General features: G+C 37.4%; 2 protein-coding genes across 4 annotated transcripts; one reads left to right on the top strand and one right to left on the bottom strand.

Moving 5' to 3' along the window:
* The first annotated feature begins 693 nt into the window (after positions 1–693).
* Positions 694–10,522, top strand: pyroxd1 (pyridine nucleotide-disulphide oxidoreductase domain 1). 2 transcript variants are annotated; one of them, XM_026922888.3, is made up of 13 exons: positions 694–813; positions 1,251–1,349; positions 1,450–1,530; positions 2,899–3,018; positions 3,318–3,446; positions 4,983–5,056; positions 6,427–6,608; positions 6,875–6,945; positions 7,037–7,139; positions 7,368–7,480; positions 7,907–8,029; positions 8,374–8,511; positions 9,146–10,522. In XM_026922888.3, the coding sequence occupies exons 1-13, from the start codon at positions 778–780 to the stop codon at positions 9,392–9,394; spliced, it is 1,518 nt and encodes a 505-aa protein (XP_026778689.3). In that variant the 5' UTR covers positions 694–777; the 3' UTR covers positions 9,395–10,522. The 2 variants fall into 2 exon arrangements, with proteins under 2 accessions (XP_026778689.3, XP_026778690.3); XM_026922889.3 differs by lacking the exon at positions 694–813 and adding an exon at positions 875–983.
* On the bottom strand, positions 10,169–22,670 carry LOC113531906 (protein mono-ADP-ribosyltransferase PARP11-like). Of its 2 annotated transcripts, XM_026922892.3 has the most exons (7): positions 18,922–22,670; positions 18,735–18,849; positions 18,461–18,539; positions 18,259–18,331; positions 13,084–13,217; positions 10,511–10,668; positions 10,169–10,434 (listed from the first exon to the last, which is right to left on the bottom strand). In XM_026922892.3, exons 1-7 carry the CDS (start codon positions 19,030–19,032, stop codon positions 10,169–10,171), a joined length of 936 nt encoding a protein of 311 aa, XP_026778693.3. In that variant the 5' UTR covers positions 19,033–22,670. The 2 variants fall into 2 exon arrangements, with proteins under 2 accessions (XP_026778693.3, XP_053097772.1); XM_053241797.1 differs by having other exon boundaries at positions 18,735–22,670.
* Between the last annotated feature and the right edge of the window lie 89 nt (positions 22,671–22,759).

Raw genomic sequence — 22,759 nt, 5'->3', positions numbered from 1 at the left:
TTTATTATTATTTCATTTTTACGCTGATACAAAAAAATAAAAAAAAACATTTGCATCACCTTAAATTTATACTTTCAAACGAACTTGGAATCTGGAAAATTTGCTGCTATCAATGCTAATTTTATAGTTGATGCAGACAGTTCAGCATTTGGAATTTGTGCAGTTCATTTGAGGACGTATCTGGCTGGCTAAATACTACATTCTACAAATAACTGAAATAAGCAGAAATCATGTTGTATTTGGTATTTTACTGGGAGACAAAAATCTGAATATTTTGCCAATAATTTGTTGTATCTGGGAGTTTTTTTATACATAAGTCAAAATAAATGAAGTCCCTACCCCGGTTTTCTGTTTTTTTTTTGTTGTTTTTTTTGTTTTTTTGTTTTTTTGTTTGTTTGTCTTTTTTAATAAAGTTATTACTGACTTTGAAACACTCAAGATTATGAAAAGGAAAAATTAACAAAACTAACAAAATGAAAATTGTTTCACAAATTTAATTTTTTTTGAAGATCCCAAGAAGGCAATTTGTGTCATTTTTATTTATATTATTATTTATATTTATTGTATTATTTTTAATAAATTTATATCTAATATGTTTAATTCCCTTCGGAAATTAAAAAAAAAATCCAGTTTTTCTCCAGTTCAAAATCCAATTCAATTCAAAAACGTATCGTTCACTTTTTGAGCCTCGTCGGCTGCCGTAGTGAGCTGATGTAAAGAGACGGAAATCATGGACGTTTTGGGAAAGTGAAGCGTGATATTCGTGCTACATTCTAAATGACATACTACCACCATTTAAGTGCACTAAATAGGGTATGAGTTAACAGCTTCTACACCCTATGTGATGCATTATGTGTGCTATAGTGAGCCGTTTGGGATTTAACCTCAGACTTCAGCTCTCGCCGTGGTAACATTATAACGCATGCGCATTACGGTACTAAATAACTGCTTAATTCATAGTACAGCTGAGTTGACAGCGAAAAGTAAGTCTTGTTCAGACTGTGTTAAAAGAAGAGTACCAAAAAGATGGACGACTAGGACACTGAGCTTTCTGCCTTTATATATTGAACAGAAAACATAAATAGTTGTATATAATTGTAAAGTACAAATAATCGGGTTTAATATCGAATAACGTTGTCATATACAGATTTATTTCCTTTTATATGACATTATAACGTTATAACGTTTATATGGCTCTGTGAAACTAGAGTAAGCTGTGTGTGTGTGTGTGTGTGTATGCATGTGTGTAGGTGGAGTTGAGTGGTATGGCAGGAAGCTCCCTGGCAGAGAAACACTTCAGATTTGTGGTGGTAGGTGGAGGAATTTCAGGGGTCACCTGTGCAGAACAGGTAAATTGATTGGCTGTGACTCTATACTGAGATGTTGTTTATGCTCTGTGTTTGTTTCCATGCAAATTTGTCTCATGTGTTCTCCTTTGTCCCTCTCCAGCTGGCCTTCCAGTTTCCTAAGGAGGAGGTTGCTCTTCTGACTGCTGCTCCACTGGTGAAGACTGTGACTAATTTAAGACAGGTCTGTTTTCAGAATCAGAACAAGAAAGAAAGTACAGGTACATTTTATTTCCATAAGCAGTCAGGACACACATCACACAGTGCAGGTCATCCTTCACCAATATCAGCATCACAGTCCAAAAAAATGCAAGACAGTGTAATGCAAAATGTCTATAAGTTATAATACAGGTTATAATACAGGTCTTTTGCCAGTTTTCTACAGCTGGAATTAACTGCATAGAAACCTAAACCCTTAAATTCATGTCAGCATACATAGCTTTCCTGTTAGTTTCACTGTAAGTCCCAAATAACTAATAATAGTTACTTAATAATATGCATTTTCAGAAAGTAATGGAAATAATAAAATAATAAACCAAGAGCATTAAGCTTTAACTTGAATACACTATCAGTAATGGTTAATGATGGTAACGAACCATTCAAGCAAAATGAATCAATTATTTCAAACTCAACTGAAGTTTCAAACCCAGGTTTTGCAAGTGAACTATAAACTGATGGCATTAGGATGGTTGAAATATACGGTGCAGTGAGAGTGCAGTTACATTTCACTGTTGGACATTGCTGATCTTGCTACAGTTTCTGTTGGGGAGTAAAATGGTTGACAGTGTATACCAATGCTTTATCAAAAACACTGTACCTGAGTGCCTTGTGTTTAAAACTGAAAAGAGAATTAATTGCAAATATACAGGTTGTCCCAAAAGTCTCCATACGTAAGGGAAAATGTCCCCTAAAATTTTTCTTCATATCTTCAGACAGCATTTAAGAATGCCTCTGACAAAAGAAGAACGTACTGAATTCATTCTCATGGCTGGATCGGGAAGCTGTCGCAAGGTTGCGATGGACTTTAACAGGAACCACGGCAAGCACATCACACACGACACTGTTGTCAAACTTAGTAACAAATTCTGGAAGTGTTGCAGACCAACCGAGAATTGGACGTCCACGAACATCCACTGATGAAGGCACAGCCAACATGGTGCTGACAAACATAGTCCCCTATGTATGGAGACTTTTTTGGACAACCTGTATTTAAAAAATTAATTACTAAATAATTAAGCGCACATTACAGTAATGCCATGGTGCAGTAACACTCTGTGTAACTAACAAATCTGTGTCAATCAACATAAGTCTTCTGTCATTCCAGTATATCAAATATTACCTAATGATGTAGACCCAGAAGGCATATGCACAGCGTGTTTATCATGTTTATTAAATATGCTCCATTATCATAAATAAACAAAGTCAATAGTCTGATTATATGTAGAGCATTCCTTGTATACACAGGGATCAACTGACAAATCACAACTCTCTCCTCAGAGAAACACTGAGTGTATACTGTGTATAATAAGGATGTAACACATCTTTCCCGAAGGTGTCCAAGACTTTGGAGGATTTTGATGTGGAAGAACAGCCATCCAGCATCTTAGAGGAGAAGTATCCTAACCTGAAGGTTATTCACTCAGCAGTCAGAGTTCTCCATGCAAAACAGCATGTGAGTCAAATTATTGTGTGTGCGTATGTGTGTGTGTGTGTGTGTGTGTGTGCGTGCGTGTATGTGCCTGTGCGTGCATGTGTGCGTGCGTGTTTGTGTGTGTTATATTTGTGTTTGGTTGCTAGTTCTACTTTTGTGATTATCTTTGTGAGGTGTATATATGTCAGGTGCTCTGGTTAGGTATTACATCATCATCATTTATTATTATTATTATTATTATTATTATTATTATTATTGTTATTATTATTGATCCAAAGCAGTTCAGCGTGTTAGTGATGAAAATGGGTTCTTGCATGTAGGTGCTGCAGACTGAGGACGGACATAACGTCCATTACGAGAAGCTGTGTGTGTGCACCGGGGCCAGACCTAAACTCGTCATCGAGGAGAACCCTCATGTGCTGGGTATACGGGACACTGACAGTGCCCAGGTACTGACAGGCTATTAAAATTATTGAATCACTGCCATTTTCACTGATGTAATGATTTATGCATAACACTTATGCATAAACACCGAATATATTATCTTCATAACTTAAATATACACAATGCAGAACTATATAATACAAAGCAGACATTAAGTGTTCTTTTACGATTTTATTTAGTATTTTCTTAATTACTTTAATAATGTATTAGATACTGTATACCATAGCACTGAGCACTCAATTCTGATTGGTCAGAAGGTTTTAAATTACAGCAATTTATGTATAAAGTTTATGTGTGTGTGTGTATATATATATATATATATATATATATAATATATATACACACACACACACACATAAACTTATATATATAATATATATTATATAAATTAGATAGATAGATAGATAGATAGATATACACACACAGTACTGTGCAAAAGTCTTAGGCACCCTATATTTTTTTAGTAAACACTTTGTTATAGATTTTTATTTTATGACTTCTACATTATGGAGTCAGTACAAAAACCATTTTAGATTCCCTAACATTAGTTTTCCAGCACAAAATTAAAAGTTACAGAAAAATGTTTGTATGTCAGTAAAGAAAGCAGCATATTACGTAAGAGACACTTTTCAGACAGAAAACATAATGAAGGCTGCTGGGTTATACTGCAAAAATAAGAAGGAAGTTTGACAGTCAACGTTTTTAGAAGAACTGTGGCTGCTTCTGCAAGATGCTCAGTAAAACCTACCAGATAACTTCCTTACAAAACTGCATATATTGTACCTGTCACTAATATATATTTTTTTAAAGCAAAGGGTTACCACACCAAATTTTGACTTTGTTACATTTATTACTGTTTACTGCTTTTTATAGTATTTTTTTTATGTAGAAACATTTAATTACTTTTGAAGGGATCTTCACTCTACAGCATTTCTTTGCATGTGCCTAAGACTTCTGCGCAGTACTGTATGTATGTATGTGTATATATATATATATATATATATATATATATATATATATATATATAGTGTGTGACTTTAATTAACAAAGAACAATGTACGTTTCACTGACTCTGCTGTAACAGTCTGTTAAAAGTAAATGCTGTTTCTGTATGTTTTCTTCTTTGCGCTTTACAATTTATCTGTGACAAACTGTTATAATTTATTAATTTATAGCAGTGTCTAACTTATTTCACAGACATTCTGCAACATTAAATGCAATTATAAACAGATTAAAACAATTATGATACTTAATAAATATAAAAACTTCAGGCATCGCACCACTCCACTATTGATTAATATTCTAACAGTTGTTGTGTCTGCATGGATTAAATGGATGACTAAATGGATCTTATGTTTGATCTTATGTTTATGTTTGATCTTATGATCTTATCAATGGTCCTAAAATTTTAAGCCATATTTCCAAAATATATGTATGTCAAGATTTAATGCATATGTACGTCAAGATTTAAAGGTATAATGCAAGACCAAAGATGCTTACATCTTTTCCCCTGTAATGTTTACCTTATTTTCTTTTTACAGGATTTTCAGAAGAAGCTTTCCAAAGCCAGGCGCATGATAGTCATTGGGAATGGGGGAATTGCCTTGGAATTGGTGTAAGTTCTTATTTTCAGATTCCAGAAATGTTAAACCACTTTAATAATGTAAGCTAATGATAATTATGCTTGACAATAACTGTTTTTTAAAACATAGACTAGTATGCATAGCCTACCATTGTGGCTACAAATGTGTTATGCTGTGCTTATTGCATAAAGTATGTAGATGTGTTTATATCTGTAAACATTTGCACTGAATCACTGTTACAATTCCCAGTAGTCTTGTCCAGTGTTTCCCAGTTCTGTTCCTAAATTCTCCTTGCATTGGACTTTTTAATGTTTAGTGTTCCCTGTTCTAACATATCTGATTCAAATCATCAGCTAATCAGAAACCCTTCAGGAGGTTAAAATGGGTGTATAAGAGCACAGAAACACACCAGTGTAGTAGTAGGAGAAGTAGTAACCTTTATTTAACCAGGATAAAAACTCATTGAGATAAAATCTCTTGTACAAGAGTGACCGGGCCAAGAAGGCAGCTAAAGACACAATAACAATTAACACAACAACAACAGTTAAGCAAACAAAAATAACAAACAAACAAACAAATTAATAAATAAATAAAACAAAACAAATGGGAAGAATTAGGTCTAAAAGAATTAGGTTTAAAAAAATAAGACTCAATCAAAAGAAATAGAAAAATATAGTAAAACAGTCAAGTATCGCAGAAACAACTTCCAATATGGCTTCACTCAAAATTATTTGTAAGTGCCATAAATTCGACCAGCGAAGGGAGCACAGTAAGCTTTAAGTGTTCCTTTAAAGTTGTTCCATGTTGTAGGGGCATTAAATTTAAAACCTTTTTTCCCCTGCTCAGTTCTAACACGGGGAACACCAAGTTGAAAAATGTCCTCTGTGCAAAGATTGTAATGTCCAGTTTTTACAGAAATGTTGGATGACAAATAATTAGGTAACAAACCACATATAGGGGGCAGTTGTGGCCTAATGGTTAGAGACTCGGACTTGCAACCCGAAGGTGAACCTGAAAGGTTGTGGGTTCGAGTCTCGGGTCCGGCAGGGATTGTAGGTGGGGGGAGTGAATGACCAGCGCTCTCTTCCACCCTCAATACCACGACTGAAGTGAGACCCTTGAGCAAGGCACCGCGCCCCCAACTGCTCCCCGGGCGCTGCAGCAAAAAAAGGCTGCCCACTGCTCTGGGTGTGTGTTCACGGTGTGTGTGTGTGCACTTGGATGGGTTAAATGCAGAGCACAAATTCCTAGTATGGGTCACCATACTTGGACACAAGTCACTTCACTATTCACTAGATTTATAAATAAAACAGCACCAGTGTGAGCACTGAATGTGTTCTCTTGTGCTCTCTTGTGGTTGAATCTGTTACTACACCTGCCAGTACTGTGTTTCTGTCTGTAGCTATGAAGTGGAGGGCTGTGAGGTGATCTGGGTGATAAAGGACAAGGCCATCGGGAATACGTTCTTTGATGCTGGAGCTGCTCAATTCCTTATCCCCTCACTGGAGGTGGAGAAGCCTGAGAAATCGCTGCCCTGCAAGAGAACACACTACACCACTGACAGAGCCGCAAAACCTAAAGCAGGTACACTAAAGCCTAGGTTATATTATAGATGAACACTCAGGCTGAGTCAGCGGTGCTCAGCTGTAGTCTGCATATTTTGAGGGTACGTTGGAATCGGTAGTTGGCAAAAGTCGAAACCTCTGTTGAATGAAGAATGGGGGGAGGGTGACATTATGAGATCAGCTAAAACATTTTGTGACTTAATTATTTGTAACTCCTGTGGCTGTTGTTGCAAGTGTTTAAAGCATTTAGGATAATGTACTCTGCTAATGTGTGTTTCACACCAGGTTCAGCAGATCTTGGTAGCGCCTTAGGTCCAGACTGGCACCAAGACATCAGTCTCAGAGGAGCAGAGGAGGTGTGTCAGTGTGCGTACTTGCATAGAAACATAACACTATGTTTTAGTAAGTACCAAGAACAACTTCCTCGTGTCTTCTTTTTATTCCCAGGTGTCGCACAATGTGCACGTAGAGTATGAGTGTGAGATGGAAGCAATCCATTCCCAGCAGGACTTCATGCAATCACCACTCTATACACAGAAGACTGATTTAGGTAACATCGTTAGATTATTATATCATGTTTATCTGTGTGATCCAGTAAGACACAAAGGAGATATGGAGATATGCAGAATACTATATTGTGCATTCTTGGATATCACAGTGAAAATATTTTATTAAAAATTGTGAGCTAAACTACACAGACATCTGCAGATTGTACAGTTATTGGCAAGCCCTAAAGTACAGCAGGGACCTGTGATCTTTGAACTGTCTTTTTCCTTAGGGGTGTGGCCAGTTTACGCACAGTTAACCAATGGGAAGGTGTATGGATGTGACTTTATAGTCAGTGCTACAGGTGTGGTCCCAAATAGTGAACCTTTTCTTCCGGGTAACAGCGTAAGTACTAAAACCTTAATTAGCTGGGATACATTTCTGTAATTCTCTGTTTATACATGTATATATGTATGTGTATATTCACATACATGTACGTGTATATGCGTGTGTGTGTGTGTGTGTGTGTGTGAGATAAAAACATCTGATAAAAAAAAGTAGATAGATTGTTTTCATACAGCTGGTCTGTGCTGTAAGATAGCTGCAATCCTGTCATAAAAACTGTGGCATCCTTTAATGCAGTTATATCACCCAGCCTTCCTGTCAGAAAATGAAGGAAAGACCGGCATTTATTTTCAACATTTGCCATTAATTTTTTCAGTATTTTTCTTCATAAATAAAAAAAATTAAATATGGCATTTTTTGTTTGAACCTTTAAATGAAATTTCAAGGTCCTAATTTTTCTTTTTTTTTTTTTTGGGTTAAATACAGTTTGAGCTGGCAGAGGATCGTGGCCTGAGGGTTGACGAGCACATGCGGACATCTGAGCCAGATGTATATGCAGCTGGAGATGTGTGCAGTGCAGGCTGGGAGCCTAGTCCACTTTGGCAGCAGGTTCCGTTGTTCATTCATTCACCTACACAGTAATTCATTCATACATTTACACATTTACTTCCTATATTTTATCACCAATGCGTTTTTCTTCAGGAAGTTCTCAGTAATTTGGAATATTAGTACAAAAATACAGCAATAAAATTATTTTGAACAGTATTACTCCTTTAATATCTGAGGCAGGACTTGAGTGAATGAATACAGATTCTCTTTATCATATTCAAATCCTAGGTCCTGGCCATAAAAAGTCAAATCACAAGCAGATTAGTGTTATATTTCTATACCAAGTGCTGTTTGGTGACATCGAGTCTCATGTTCACTGTGTCTGTTGTGCCCCCATGTGGCAGATGCGCTTGTGGACTCAGGCACGTCAAATGGGCTTTTACGCCGCACGCTGCATAGCAGCCCATGTGCTGGAGGAGGCCATCGAGCTGGACTTCTGCTTTGAGCTCTTTTCACACATCACCAAGTTCTTCAACTACAAGGTGGTTAGTGCTCTCATTCTATTCTCTCCTCTCTCTGTCACATTACACCTCTCATAGTTTTTTACTTATTCTCTGTTTCTCAGTCATTTCTCTTGTAGTCCAGGTTTCTCAGGCATTACTGTTTTACTCCATGTCTCTTAGCCAAGTGCCAGGTATGAAATCGCTCCATGCCTACCATATTTGGGCATCAGCCATTTTGTAGTGTCCGAATTGTCAGTGGACAATTCTATCTCCATGGATAGTTCATCATATTATTAGTAGAACCTATAGTAGACCAGAGTACAAAGGGATATACAGTGTCTCTTGACTAAAGTGCTGCAATGCATAGTGATTTCCTTCAGCTTGAAATTTACTTATCAGGATGAATACCATAAGACCCATTTCATACATAAATCATTTTTAATAACTCCATGTAAGGAGTTGTTTATTAAATAGTTAAATAGATACCCTGGCCTATGACTCGAATCCCCCCCATCCCTCCCTCTCTCTCTCACACACACACACACACACACACACACATTACTGTCTATCTTCCCCTGTTGTCTGTTTCACTTCCAATTTCATATTTCCTTAAGGTGAATTCTAGAATTTTTGCACATTGATGTGTGATATTTATGTGTTGTGTGTTTTACAGGTGGTGCTGCTGGGCAAGTTTAATGCTCAGGGCCTGGGGTCGGATCATGAACTGCTGGTGCGCTGCACCAAGGGCCTGGAGTACGTGAAGGTGGTGTTGAGCCGAGGACGCATGGTGGGGGCCGTCCTTATTGGAGACACTGATCTGGAAGAGACCTTTGAGAACCTCATCCTCAACCAGATGGATCTGTCCTCATATGGGGAGGAGTTGCTTAACCCTGACATTGACATTGAGGACTACTTTGACTGAAATAATACGTTGAGGATCCTGATTAGGAATTGTGCAGGTGATAGTAGTTAGTTTACTTCATTGACCTGCAGCTCGTTTGGATCCCACCCTGCTATAACTTTGCACTGGAGCAGGGGTCCTCAGCTGGCAGACCGTGGTCCGGATGTGGACACAATAAAGTATTTCACCTGACCAAATAAAGCAAGCGAAAATACAGTCACAGAGCCTATCAGTGTAACCAATGAAAAAAAAATGGCCATAGTTCAGCAATTCGGCTGGCTATAGTTAAGGTTTATAATCATCAACCAGCTTGGCTTCTGTAGCAGATCCTCTGTTGTGGCCATAGGGAGCTAGAGTGGTCAGAAAGGGAAGTTTTAATTAAAGTGTTTAAAGATGAATGGGCAGAGATATGTGCAATATTTTCCCACTACTTCAAGTTAAAACATCTGTGACTCAGAGCAGAGGTGTGCACCAGGACAAAAAAATGTCTTATTTACTAATCATTAATATTTAAGCATTAAAAAGTAATTGTTGTTGCCATTCAATCATGTTAGCTGCTTATGGTTCTGCTTAGCTGCTTGGATCTTTGGAAAAAAGATTTATATAACTAGACCTTCACAAATTTTAGTTGATAACCCCTGCACTACACTGTGCAATTATCTAGACTATTAAACTTACTTCTTTATGAAATCACTAGATAAAGCTAAATGACCAAAATTTGTTCCTACCTTCTATATCCCAAAATCAGCAGATCAATAATGTTTCTCTGTCTTCCACAATCATTTTATCACCCTATTACCCACCATACTCCAGCACGTACGCAGGATATATCTGGTTAGAATTAAAGACAACAAAAATCCTAGGATATAAAGTATTGTCAACACAGCTATCATGTATATTTTCAATTTGGTCACCATCAGGTTTGCAGAGATTTTGTTGTCCAGTTGTGTACTTCCCAACAATCACACGTGCAAGGAATATTATTCGTGTGTTGTTTACTTCCTGGCTTTGAGCCTTGCTGTACTTGTCTGCATGCGCTGCATGTAAGGCAAAGTATGTACCTAGAAGAGAATGTGTAACTTTTGTAATCATAACTGAATGTAGTATGAGGACAACAAAATATTAAACCCAACTAACCTTTGCCGAGGACGTGACCATGTCTTCTTGACTCGGATATTCTGCAGTCAAAATTGTACAAGCAAATATTATGCACATTGTGTTTGCCTGTGCCATGGAAGAGCCATCGTTCTTCAATGTCTGACTGACCTTTTATCCTCATCAGCTGGGATTTTTTCCTACAGAAAAAGGATGAATACATTGATGATAATCACAGAAAATAGATTACGAGTAAAATGTTACACTAGACAGAATAGATATTTTTTCACTGTCAGTGTGTGTGTACATTTTGTGTGTGTGTATATAATATATATATATACACGCACACATACACCGATCAGCAATAACATTAAAACCACCTGCCTAATATCGTGTAGGTACAATTTGTGCTGCCAAAACAGCTCTGACTCATCGAGCCATGGACGTCACTGACCTCTGAAGGTGTGCTGTGGTATCTGGCACCAAGACTTTAGCAACAGATCCTTTAAGTCCTGTAAGTTGCGAGGTGGAGCCTCCATGGATCGGACTTGTTTGTCCAGCACATCCCACAGATGCCCAATCGGATTGAGATCTGGGGAATTTGGAGGCCAAGTCAACACCTTGAACACTTTGTCATGTTCCTCAAGCCATTCCTGAACAATTTTTACAGTGTGGCAGGGAGCATTATCCCGCTGAAAGAGGCCATTGCCATTAGGGAATACCATGAAGGGGTGTCTATGACACGTGGTCTACAATAATGTTTAGGTAGGTGTCAAAGTAACATCCACATGAATGCCAGGACCCATGGTTTCCCAGCAGAACATTGCCCAGAGCATCACACTGTCTCCACCAGCTTGCCTTCTTACCATAGTGCATCCTGGTGCCATCTCTTCCCCAGGAAAGCAACGCACGCGCCTGGCCATCCACATGATGTAAAAGAAAACATCAGACCCAGCCACCTTCTTCCGTTGCGCCATGGTCCAGTTCTGATGCTCACATGCCCATTGTAGGGGTCAGTGTGGGCACTCTGACTGGTCTGCGGCTACGCAGCCCCATATGCAGCAAGCTGCGATGAACTGTGTGTTCTGACACCTTTCTATCAAACCCAGCATTAACTTTTTCAGCAATTTGTGGTACAGTAGTTCTTCTGTGGGATCAGACCAGATGGGCTAGTTTTCGCTCCCCACGCGCATCATTGAGCCTCCTGTCGCCAGTTCACTGATTTTCCTTCCTTGGACCACTTTTGGTAGGTACTAACCACTGCATACCGGGAACACCCCACAAGACCTGCAATTTTGAAGATGCTCTGACCTAGTTGTCTAGCCATCACAATTTGGCCCTTGTCAAAGTTGCTCAGATCCTTAGGCTTGCCCAATTTCCTGCTTCCAACACATCAACTTCAAGCAATGACTGTTCACTTGCTGCCTAATACAGTTGAGGTCAAAAGTTTACATCCCCCTTTCAGAATCTGCAAAATGTTAATTATTTTACTAAAATAAGAGGGATCATACAAAATGCATGTTATTGTTTATTTAGTGCTGACCTGAATAAGATATTTCACATAAAAGATGTTTACATATAGTCCACAAGAGAAAATAATAGTTGAATTTATAAAAATGACCCCGTTCAAAAGTTTACATACCCTTGATTCTTAATACTGTGTTGTTACCTGAATGATCCACAGCTGTGTTTTTTTGTTTAGTGATAGTTGTTCATGAGTCCCTTGTTTGTCCTGAACAGTTAAACTGCCTGCTGTTCTTCAGAAAAATCCTTCAGGTCCCACAAATTCTTTGGTTTTCCAGCATTTTTGTGTATTTGAACTCTTTCCAACAATGACTGTATGATTTTGAGATCCATCTTTTCACACTGTGGACAACTGAGGGACTCATATGCAACTATTACAGAAGGTTCAAATGCTCACTGATGCTCCAGAAGGAAAAACATTAAGAGCCGGGGGGTGAAAACATTTGAACAGAATGGAGATGTGTACATTTTTCTTATTTTGCCTAAATATCATATTTTTTCATTTAGTACTGCCCTTCAGAGGCTACAGAAGATAGGTTCCACTGTAACAATGGTATAATGTTATTCACTTCACCTGTCCTGTCAGTGGTTTTAATGTTATGGCTGATCAGTGTGTACGTATGATTTTTTTTCTAAGACAAATGTACATACTGAGGTTAATGCCCTAGTAACTTTATTTCTGAATCAAAATTAATTTCTAATGAAAAAATGGATTTTTAATCATTTTTATTAACTTAAATAGTTTCCACAAACAAGTAGTTTTCATTTAGATCTTAGGAGCCAACAAGTGCTTGACTGTTGCACTTAAGAAAGTGAAGAAGTAAAGCTCGCTCATAAAAAGAGGTTCTCCTGGGCCTGGAGCACCATTACCCTATTTTGCTGTTTTCTCTCCACTAACTCACACAGTTAGTTAAATGCTTGTTTATTAGCTTATGAGTTCAGCTGAGTGAATTGAGAGCATGCAGTGTGCAGGGTGTTTGTGCTCCAGGACCTGGACTGAGAAACACTGTTCTAAAATAGTAGAAAATAATAAAAATGAAGAAGGCCTTTTATGAACAAATATGTCACAACTAGACTGATATTGTACCTACTTGCAGTACAGCTCCCAGAGGTCAAAATTCTGTATTCTGTAGATAGCTTTCAGGGGTTCTTGCAGTAGACCAATTTCTCGCACATATCTCTCCACTTCCTTAAACTCTCTTGTTTGCCGGTTCACAGTAAAAGTCTGAAAAAGAAGGGAGACTTTATTTGATGAACGGCTTTGAAGGTTTATAAAACCTGTATTAAAGTACACATTACAAACACACAGCATTTAAATACTGCCATTGGTTAATCAGTAGTTAATTTAAAGGGTAATGACCAAAATATATGAGGTTATGGAGAGTAATCAGTGTTGTATGGCTGCACAGGTGGCAGATGGCAACTGGTAATATGTATGTAACTGTGGTTCTATGAACCGAGGATAACCTCCAGGGGTGGAATAAATTACCTGGATACCTTTTTTTGTCCAGTGAAGTCACTAAGTGATATATGATGCAGTATTTGCAATAAATACTGCTGTCATACAGCCATATTTCTCTGGAATCGTATTGCAAAGTTTGCACTAGTTCCAAGTAAAGAAACGTGGCATCTTGTGTGTTTCATAGAACCACAGATACATATATTTAATTAACATTGTATTTCACCCCTCCTAACCACAAGAGGCAGTGAGAATTCCCTGGAAAAAGTATGGCAACAACGTGTTGAGGAGCATGACTCACCTTAGGACTAACCAGAGGTGCTCAAAAATGGCTGCTGCACTCGCATGTACATTCTCAACAGAAGCCAGTACCACACATGGCAGCCTGACTGAATCTGATTGTCAAGCATAATACGCTATATGGCCAAAGATTTGTGGACACCTTACTATAACACTCATATTTGTTTTTTGAAATCATTCCAGATTTATTCCCCCTATACCTCCAATCGTCTGGGAAGGCTTTCTACTAGATTTTGGAGCGTGGCTGTGGGGATTTGTGCTCATTCAACCACAAGAGCATTAGTGAGGTCAGGTATTGATTTTGGGCATGTGAGGTCTGGGGCACAGTCTGTGTTCTAGTTCATCCCAAAGGTGTTCAGTGGGGTTGAGGTCAGGGCTCTGTGCAGGCCAATCAAGTTCTTCCACACCAACCTTGCCAAACCATGTCTTCATAGACCTCACTTCGCGCACAGGGGCATTGTCATGCTGGAACAGGTTTGGGCCCCTTAGTTCCATCTATCCATCCTTTTTCTGTACTGCTTATCCTACACAGGGTCGTGAGGAACATGAATCCCAGGGAACCCGGGACACAAGGCAGGGGACACCCTGGATGAGGTGCCAACCCATGGCAGGGCACAATCACACACACACACATGTTCACACACCCATTCACTCACTATGGACAATTTAGAGATGCGAATCAGCCTACAACTCATGTCTTTGGACTGGGGGAGGAAAACGGAGTACCCGGAGGAAATTCCTGAAGCATGGGGAGAACATGCAAATTCCACAACACACAGGGTGGAGGCAGGAATTGAGCCCCCAACCCGGGAGGTGCGAGCCAAACACCAGAGTTGTATGGTCTTAGCAACTGAATCATCAGTTTTAGCTGGGCCATGTCTGCCACCAGGTTGTTATTTGCCTAGAAAGTAACTTTATTTTCTGGGCCTCTTGCTATGTTGGCTTGATGGGTGTTTTATGACTAGCAAGCTGTTTAGACTGTGGGGCTTGGGTAGGATTCGACTCCGAATCAGCTACTAATGGCTGAGTGCACTCTGTTGGACTCTGTGTTGTCACCACTGTACAGTCAGCACAGGGGATGTCTGAGCCTGCACAAGTACAATTCTTGTACAGTGACACCAAGTGAAGAGAACTGAGGGGTCTGCTGTGTTTGAGAGGAAGCTGACTCCAAACCAAGAGCTGCATATTAGTGGAAATCCAGCTAATTAAGCAGACTAAGCAATGAAGTGTGCATGGTATGGTGAGGGAAAACCACTCAACAATGCTTGAGGCACATTACTCACAAACCCCACTAGTTGGCTAAATGACAAGTTTTGTAGATTACTCACAGGAGATAACACTCTAGGAAAAAAATGCATGTAATATATAAAAATCCACTCAGCAAGGTAAAGAGGATTAAAGGAGGCTACCCCTGTCTTTGGAGAACAGGTTACCTGTACCTCCATATTGATGTTCTCTGAATGAAGAAAGGGGAAGATGACTGTATACCAGCAGTAGTTAATTGTAAATATTTTGGTATAAAGTCTTGGCATGTGTGTGCATACAATAATTAAATTGTTTCCACAAGGAAATATCCAGGTGATTCCCACTGCACTCTGATATTAGGAGGAGTTGAAAAGAACCATTGACTTGGTCTTAAAACCATAATAAATATCAACACTTTAAATTGAATTTTGACTCAGGACCTTATATCATTCACACAAGCACAAACACTCACCCTTGGTGCCCTTCATAAGAATTTTAATTGTAAATTATGTGAAAAAATACTTTATCGATGATTTAATAAATTTGTGTATAGATGTTTGCATAAGCCAACATAACTAAAAATTTCCTCTGGGTTTACAAAATTTTTGGAAATGCTGATTTTCTTTGCGCTCGTGTGCGGATGTTGATGTTGCCAATCACCCATAAATTACAGCTTATTTGCATTTGGCAATGCCCACAAAACTCCATGAAAGACAAAGCTCACACAGTTAAAATGACAAACGAAAGGCAGAAATAGACTTTCTCAGAGGTAGAAGTGAAAGTTATTTTTACTTACATCTATGTAAATGAAAAATACATAATTTAATGGTCTAACAGCACATGAAAGGCCAAAAACTGGAGCCAAATTATGGAAAATTTGAATTAGATGTGAATTAAGTGAGGTGAAAAAAATGGTTGACATAAATATGGAGAAATATATACACTGTTATATCTGTCATACCCAGGTGATCATTGGCACATCACACAAAGAAACAGCTATGTTTAATTGTTTTTATTATTAAAAGTGAGGTGTCTTTGTAACTCTTGGCCAGAAATCCCTTGTGTCCTCCCGGATACTAAGTTAGAAAAGCAGACTGGCATGTATCCGCAGGAAGCGAATGGCGCAAAGCATTTAGGGCATATACGACATACTGCAGCCTGAGACATACTAGATCAGTCACTTAGTGCTGCACAGCACTGAAAGAAGATGCTGCAGCAAACAGAATAGGCTTATCCTCCACCTGAGCCCAACCTCCTTTTATACAGCAGCATTCTTAACTGAAAGACTAACTGTCTTAATTTAGGGATTTATATTGGCTTGCTTACTTTTTTTTTCCATATTTAATATTTTTTATTAATGCCTTTAATATATGTACATATATATATATATATATATATATATATATATATATATATATATATATATATATATATATATATATATATATATCCATATATAAAAGTGCAGTAACTTATCGCAATTTACAATGGATATAAAAAGTCTACACACCCCTGTCAAAATGGTGTCATAAATAATGTCAGAACTTTTCCCACCCTCAATGTGAAATTACAACATATAAAAATTAAGTGAAACCAATCAGAAACATTTTAGGGAAAAATAGGAAAAATAAAAAAGTTACAATAACCTGGCTGCATAAGTGTGCACACCCTTTTATAATGGGGAAGTGACTGTGTTCAGAATGAACCAATCTCATGTTCAAAAATAATTATCATTCAGCTGTCATCAGTCAAATTATTCTAATTAACCCCAAATAAAGACCAGTTGTTTCTGTAGGATTTTCTTCACGTCTTTCTTGATTTCATCCGACTGCTGAAGCCATGGTCTGCAAAGAGCTTACAAAGGGTGCATGGTATCTCAGTTGTTTCGATCAGGAGAGGGGTATAAAGAATTTCCAAAACATTAGATGTACCACGGAATATCGTAAAGGCCATCATCAACAAATAGAGAAAATGGAGCACCATAATGACATCACCAAGAACAAGACATCCCTCCAAAATTTACAAAAGGGCAAGACAAAAACTTACCAGGGAGGCAGCAAAGAGACCTACAGCAACATTAAAGGACTATATGACAAGTACTGATTACTCTCTGAATGTGACAACAATCTGTTATTCTTCACATGTCTGGGCTGTGGGATAGGGTGGCTAGACAGAAGCCCTTTCTCACAAAAAAACATTCAAGCCCAACTAAATCACCCCAGACCGTGTGGCAAAATGTGTTATGGTCTGATGAAATCAATTCCAAAAGGTATAATAATTCCATAATTCCAAAAAGTATGTTTGTTGCAAAAAAAGCACATCACATACCCTCAGTGAAGCATGATGGTGTCAGCACCATGCTTCAGGGCTGCTTTTCTTCAGCCAGAACTGGGACCTTTATCAAGGCGGAGGGAATCATGAATAGTAACAAATACCAGTCGATTTTAATGCAAAACCTTTAGGTGTCTGGTTGTAAGCTGAAGATGAAAATTAATTTCAGCTTTCAGCACGACAGTGACTCAAAGTATACATCCAAATCAACAAAGGAATGGCTTAACCAAAAGAAGATCAACATTTCTGAATGGCCTAGCCAGATCTCAGACCTGAATCCAACTAAAAACCTGTGGGGTGACCTGCAGTGGGCTGTGCACAGGAGATGCCCTTATAATATGATGGATCTAGAATGTTTTTGCCAGAAAGAGTGAGAAAATATTGCTAAGTCAAGATGTGCCATGCTGATAGACTCTTAGCCAAAAAGACTGAGTGGTGTAATAAACTCAAAAGGTGCTTTAACAAAGTATTAATTTAGGGGTGTACACTAGGTTTTTGTAAGTTTTTTATTTTTCCTTTTTTCCCTAAAAATGTTTCAGATTGTTTTTCACTTTATTTGTATACTTTGCAACTTCACATTAAAGATGGGAAAAGTTCTGACATGATTTATCTTGGTTTCTTTTTTTACATCACAAAAACCTGCCATTTTAACAAGGGTGTGTAGACTTTTTATATCCATTGTATATGATTTTAATCGGATCAGTCAAGGTATTAGTTAGTCTGCATAAATTTTCACACACTTAGGGCACAAGTAGGGCACAAGCAGGATATGAACGTTTTTCCCAAAATTACAGGATTTGTATAAATATCAAATTGCTTGTGTAAATGCTCCTAAGAATGATATAAATCCGTTCTTATCAAGCTTGATAAATGATGTACAATGTAACAATAACTAAGAATGTCTAGTTTGCTTTTTCATCATAAGCTGTACCTTAAAAGGTGTTTTAGGGTCCATGCTCTCCCAGTGAGCAGGTACAGATGGAGCCTGGACTGCACATTTGCATCTGTTTCAATAGACAGACAGGAGTTTCACTTTCATTTCATGATAAGGGTAAAAACGAAAGTAGATAGTAGAGTAGAAAGGAAGTAAGAGTAGGCATGCTTTGACTAAAAGAAAAATGAAATACACAAACCTGAGAACAGTGGATTCAGTGGATAAAGAGCGTTTTAATTTTTGTGTCTGTCCTGTCCTTAGGTTGGTCTTCAGGTACTCTGAGTTTGGTAAATTTAAATGTTATTGTTATTATTTTTATCATGCAAAGAGCTACTACTGATTTGACATAATTACTCTAAAAAGTCACAATTTTCATTTATTCTTAAATTCATTTATGGTCCACATGGTATTACAGTTATTATCACTATAATTTAATAGGATCTTTTAAGTATCAACCTGAGAAATGACATTACCCCCAAAATCAATTTTGAAGTTGCCTCCTGCTGTGCTGATGTTAATAATTCCACATGGGTTTTTAATGTAACGCATTTCCAGTTCTGAGCTGCTGATGGGGTTCACTGGATCATCCTGTAAAGGAAAACCTGTTTTATGAAAGCATGTAGGAAAGAGTGTTGGTATAGTAATGAAATGAGACAATACCTCAGTTCTGTGCCAAATGCCACACTCTGCCTGATACAACCAGTAGCGAGGATAGTCAGAAGTGTCCATAGGTTCAGTGTCATCATCCTCTCCTTTCCAACCAACAAACATGATGGCAATTAAATAAAAAATTCCCTGTACAATTGAGGTATCACTCTAAACTGTTACTGCAGTTAGACCAGCTCAGGTGACGCAGGTAAAGAAAAAGCAATAAAAAGACACTCCTGTAGTGACATCACTGATGGGAGGGAACATTTATTGCAGACATCTTCTGTGTGTTTTCCAGCCTAAACCGTGTCACTGAAATAGATGTTATTGTTTCCCTTAACAACTATTATTTTTCTATATATAAACACATTGTTACAGTCAGAGTTCATAGTCTGCAGCTTATATATGTAACACGTACACACATAGAAATAAGACAATAGATCTCTCTACTATACAAATATATACACTTATCTCCAGAATTATTGGCAGCCTTTATTAAAGAGAGAAAAATGATTGTATAAAAAAATTACACACAGTGATTTAAATCCCCTTGAAAACTTGGAAAAACTACTCGGTTTTAGCAAAAATCTCTCACATCCTCATACATATTTCTTTTTCTGGCAAAATTATTGACACCCCTAAACAATATTTAACATAGTTACAAACACAATTCTATTTTCCCACTTTGCTGTCAACCTCTCTGAACATCATTGTTGCCCGTAATGTCCTGATGATCTGGGGAGTAATTGTAAAACATAAAATTCTTTTGTCATCCATCACTGTAGGAAAAACCAAAGAGCTTTCAGAATGGCTGACTTGCACTAGTCAAGTAATAGGACAGAAAGCAGTTAAGAGTAAAGAGGCAAAGAAGAGCCCGAAGATCAATTTCAGAATTTCACAGTTTAGTTTATAGGTAACAAACTCAAGCTCAGCAGGCCTAATACAGTAAGCTGTGTCACCAGAATCAGCTTAAGGTTAATGAATTGGGGTGTCTTTACAGTATGAGCAAGTTTTATTTTTAAAGAAAAACCCTTTTCCAATGTCAAAATGGATCTTTAACACTGTATATTCGGTGAAGTCAAAAAGTGCTTTATTCAGTATAATAAATTTTATCAGCTAATAGTGCACACTTTTTCCTAGAAATGTCCTACATCTGTTATAAAGGTTAAAATGTGAACTAATTAATTTATATTCATGCTTCCGATTACAACAATGTGTATAAATGATTGCAGGATATAAAATCCATGCTTTTACAGTAGCCAGTTTTGTATTGAAATTTCTGAATCAGAATTGAAGAGGTCATTCATGCACAAACCTCAGAATGCAGGGAGGGGGGCTGAGGAGAGGCTTTACCAACTAAATTAGTAATTTTATATATAGTGTTTTATATATATATATATATATATATATATATATATATATATATATATATATATATACACAGAGGTGCCAATAATTTTCAAACCAGTGTCAAACAGAAAAAATGCACTACTCTTCATGTTTAAACAAATATTATGTCAAAAATAAAATGTACTAATTGCAAGTTATTAATTAATCAATTACTTTTGCACATTTCTAGGAAAGGTGCCAATAATTCTGTCGTTGACTGTACAGTAAACAGACTTTACAGTGTATACAGTTATTACATTTATAGACACCATGCGTTTATGTGTTATGTAATATCTGTGTAACCACATTTAAGAACCTCTCCAGGTACGCTACCACAAGTTTTCTATTTTGTTCACTTAGCAAATCCTTTTATGCAAAGTGACCACCGAGTGAGGCTGAAGCCAATCCAAACAGAGAACCAAGCAGCTGAGGGTTAAAGATTTTGCTTAGACGCACAGCGGAGGCTTTCTAGGAGTCCTAGGATTTGAACTCACATCCTTCTGGTCACTAACACAAAACCTTAACCAGTGTTTTTCTGCTCTAATACATGACTCAACTCATCAGCCCATTAACAAAATCTTCATGCAGTTAAAATCGATGTGGAAAACCAGGGAAACACTAAAATGTGCATTACATGATGACTTCAGTAGCAGACTTGGGAAACAGTATATAACAGACCTGCCGACCTTCACGCAGTTCAGAATTTTAACATCGAATTATGCTGGTATGAGGTATCATGCAAAAATAAGCTGGAAGAGCTGACTTAAAATATGCTGACTCTGCAATAAAATATCAGATGAGAACATGAGAAATGCATCTGCAATGATTTGTGTAGGTGTTTTGAACTCTCAGGTGTTTTTAACTGACACCTCCTCACAGCCTGTTCTTTCCCCCCGTCTTAACATAAGTAATGTTTTGGCCGGTGCTTTCATCACCACTCGATTTTTCCGCTTGAGAGATGCATTGACACTGTGCCTTTGCTTTCTGTCAAGGTTCTCAATCGAGAATTTTCCTTGATTTCATTAATGTAAAATAAAATCTATCTCTGCATTAGACAGGCAATTTGTAAAAGCACTATACTGAAAATGCACTGTGGTATGTTTTTTTTTTTAATGTTTACTGCAAAACAGTATGACTGTGCCTTAAATGAGGTTAATAAAAATGTGCAGAATTGCATGGCATGAGGTAGAATTATGGTGAGGTAGATGAAATAGACAAATTATACAAAATTACATGGAAAACAGAGCTGCACAATAATCATATTTAAATCATAGTCACGGTTTTTGGCTTCCTTGGTGAAAGATAATTGACAGTGATATTAGAGAGCTTAACTAGAGCAGCTATTTGGCTACACTCATTTAATGTGACTCAAGACAATATTATTTTGACTCAGAGATTTAAGCTACACATCTGAAGCAATATAGCCCATCAGTGTTAGTACTCACAAGACAACCAAAAATGTGTGGTGGCCTGGGAAAACCCTTCACATGATTTTGAGAATTTTCAGATCTTCTGCAACACGTAGTTGTGTAAACTATAGGCTTTCCTTAAAGGAAATATCTTTCTGTTTTGCAATAATTTAACCATAAGTAAGGTTCCAGCATTTTAAAGTCTTGTTACCGCCAAAAAAGGGACAAAATCACATTTAAAATTCTATTTTTTAAATATATAAAAATAATATTACTAATTATACATATGTCCATGAAAAGTATGTCTATCTTTAGAGATATATAAACAATTTCATGAGTCCTTAAATTCACAGTTGGAATTATCTCAACCCGTTTTGATATTATATTGAGATAACAGGCTGCCGCAAGGAAATGGCCGTTTACCTCTACATTTGTAACCTAATCTACTTAGGTTAAAAAGCAACACACCATTAGTGACACTTTAAGACATATAATGCTTAAAGTGGTAAGAATTATAATTATATAATTAGTATTATAATTAATAATTATTAAAGAGATAAGGGCAGGGGTAGCTCAGTGCTTAAAACATTGGGCTACTGATTGGAAAGTTGTGAATTCAAATCCCAGCACTGCCAAGCTGTCACTGCTGTGCCCTTAAGCAAGGTCCTTAACCTTCAACTGCTTGTATAATCCCTCATCAGTTGTATAAATGAGAAAATGTAAGTAACTCTGGATAAGGATGTCTGCCAAATGCCATAAATGTAAATAATTCTCATAAAGAATTATAAATCGATGATGGGAAGTGTGTATAATCACTAATCGAACAACTTGATCAAAGCCTGACTTTCCCTGTGTGAGGAAATCACACTTGGCTAGCAAGGTTTTAGATATCTTGACTGTTTTTACCACCACGTTTGTTAAATTGGCTCCATACCCAACAAGATAATCTTGCCTAAAAAATTTTTATGTTGTTTTGAAATATGGTTTATGGTTTTATGCTTTCTTAAGGTGCCAATGTATGATAAAAACATAATAGCCAGGTTTTCCCAGAC

Source organism: Pangasianodon hypophthalmus, chromosome 18 (genome assembly GCF_027358585.1).
Source record: "Pangasianodon hypophthalmus isolate fPanHyp1 chromosome 18, fPanHyp1.pri, whole genome shotgun sequence".
Classification (NCBI taxonomy): Eukaryota; Metazoa; Chordata; class Actinopteri; order Siluriformes; family Pangasiidae; genus Pangasianodon; species Pangasianodon hypophthalmus.
This window is presented reverse-complemented; position numbering and strand designations above follow the sequence as displayed.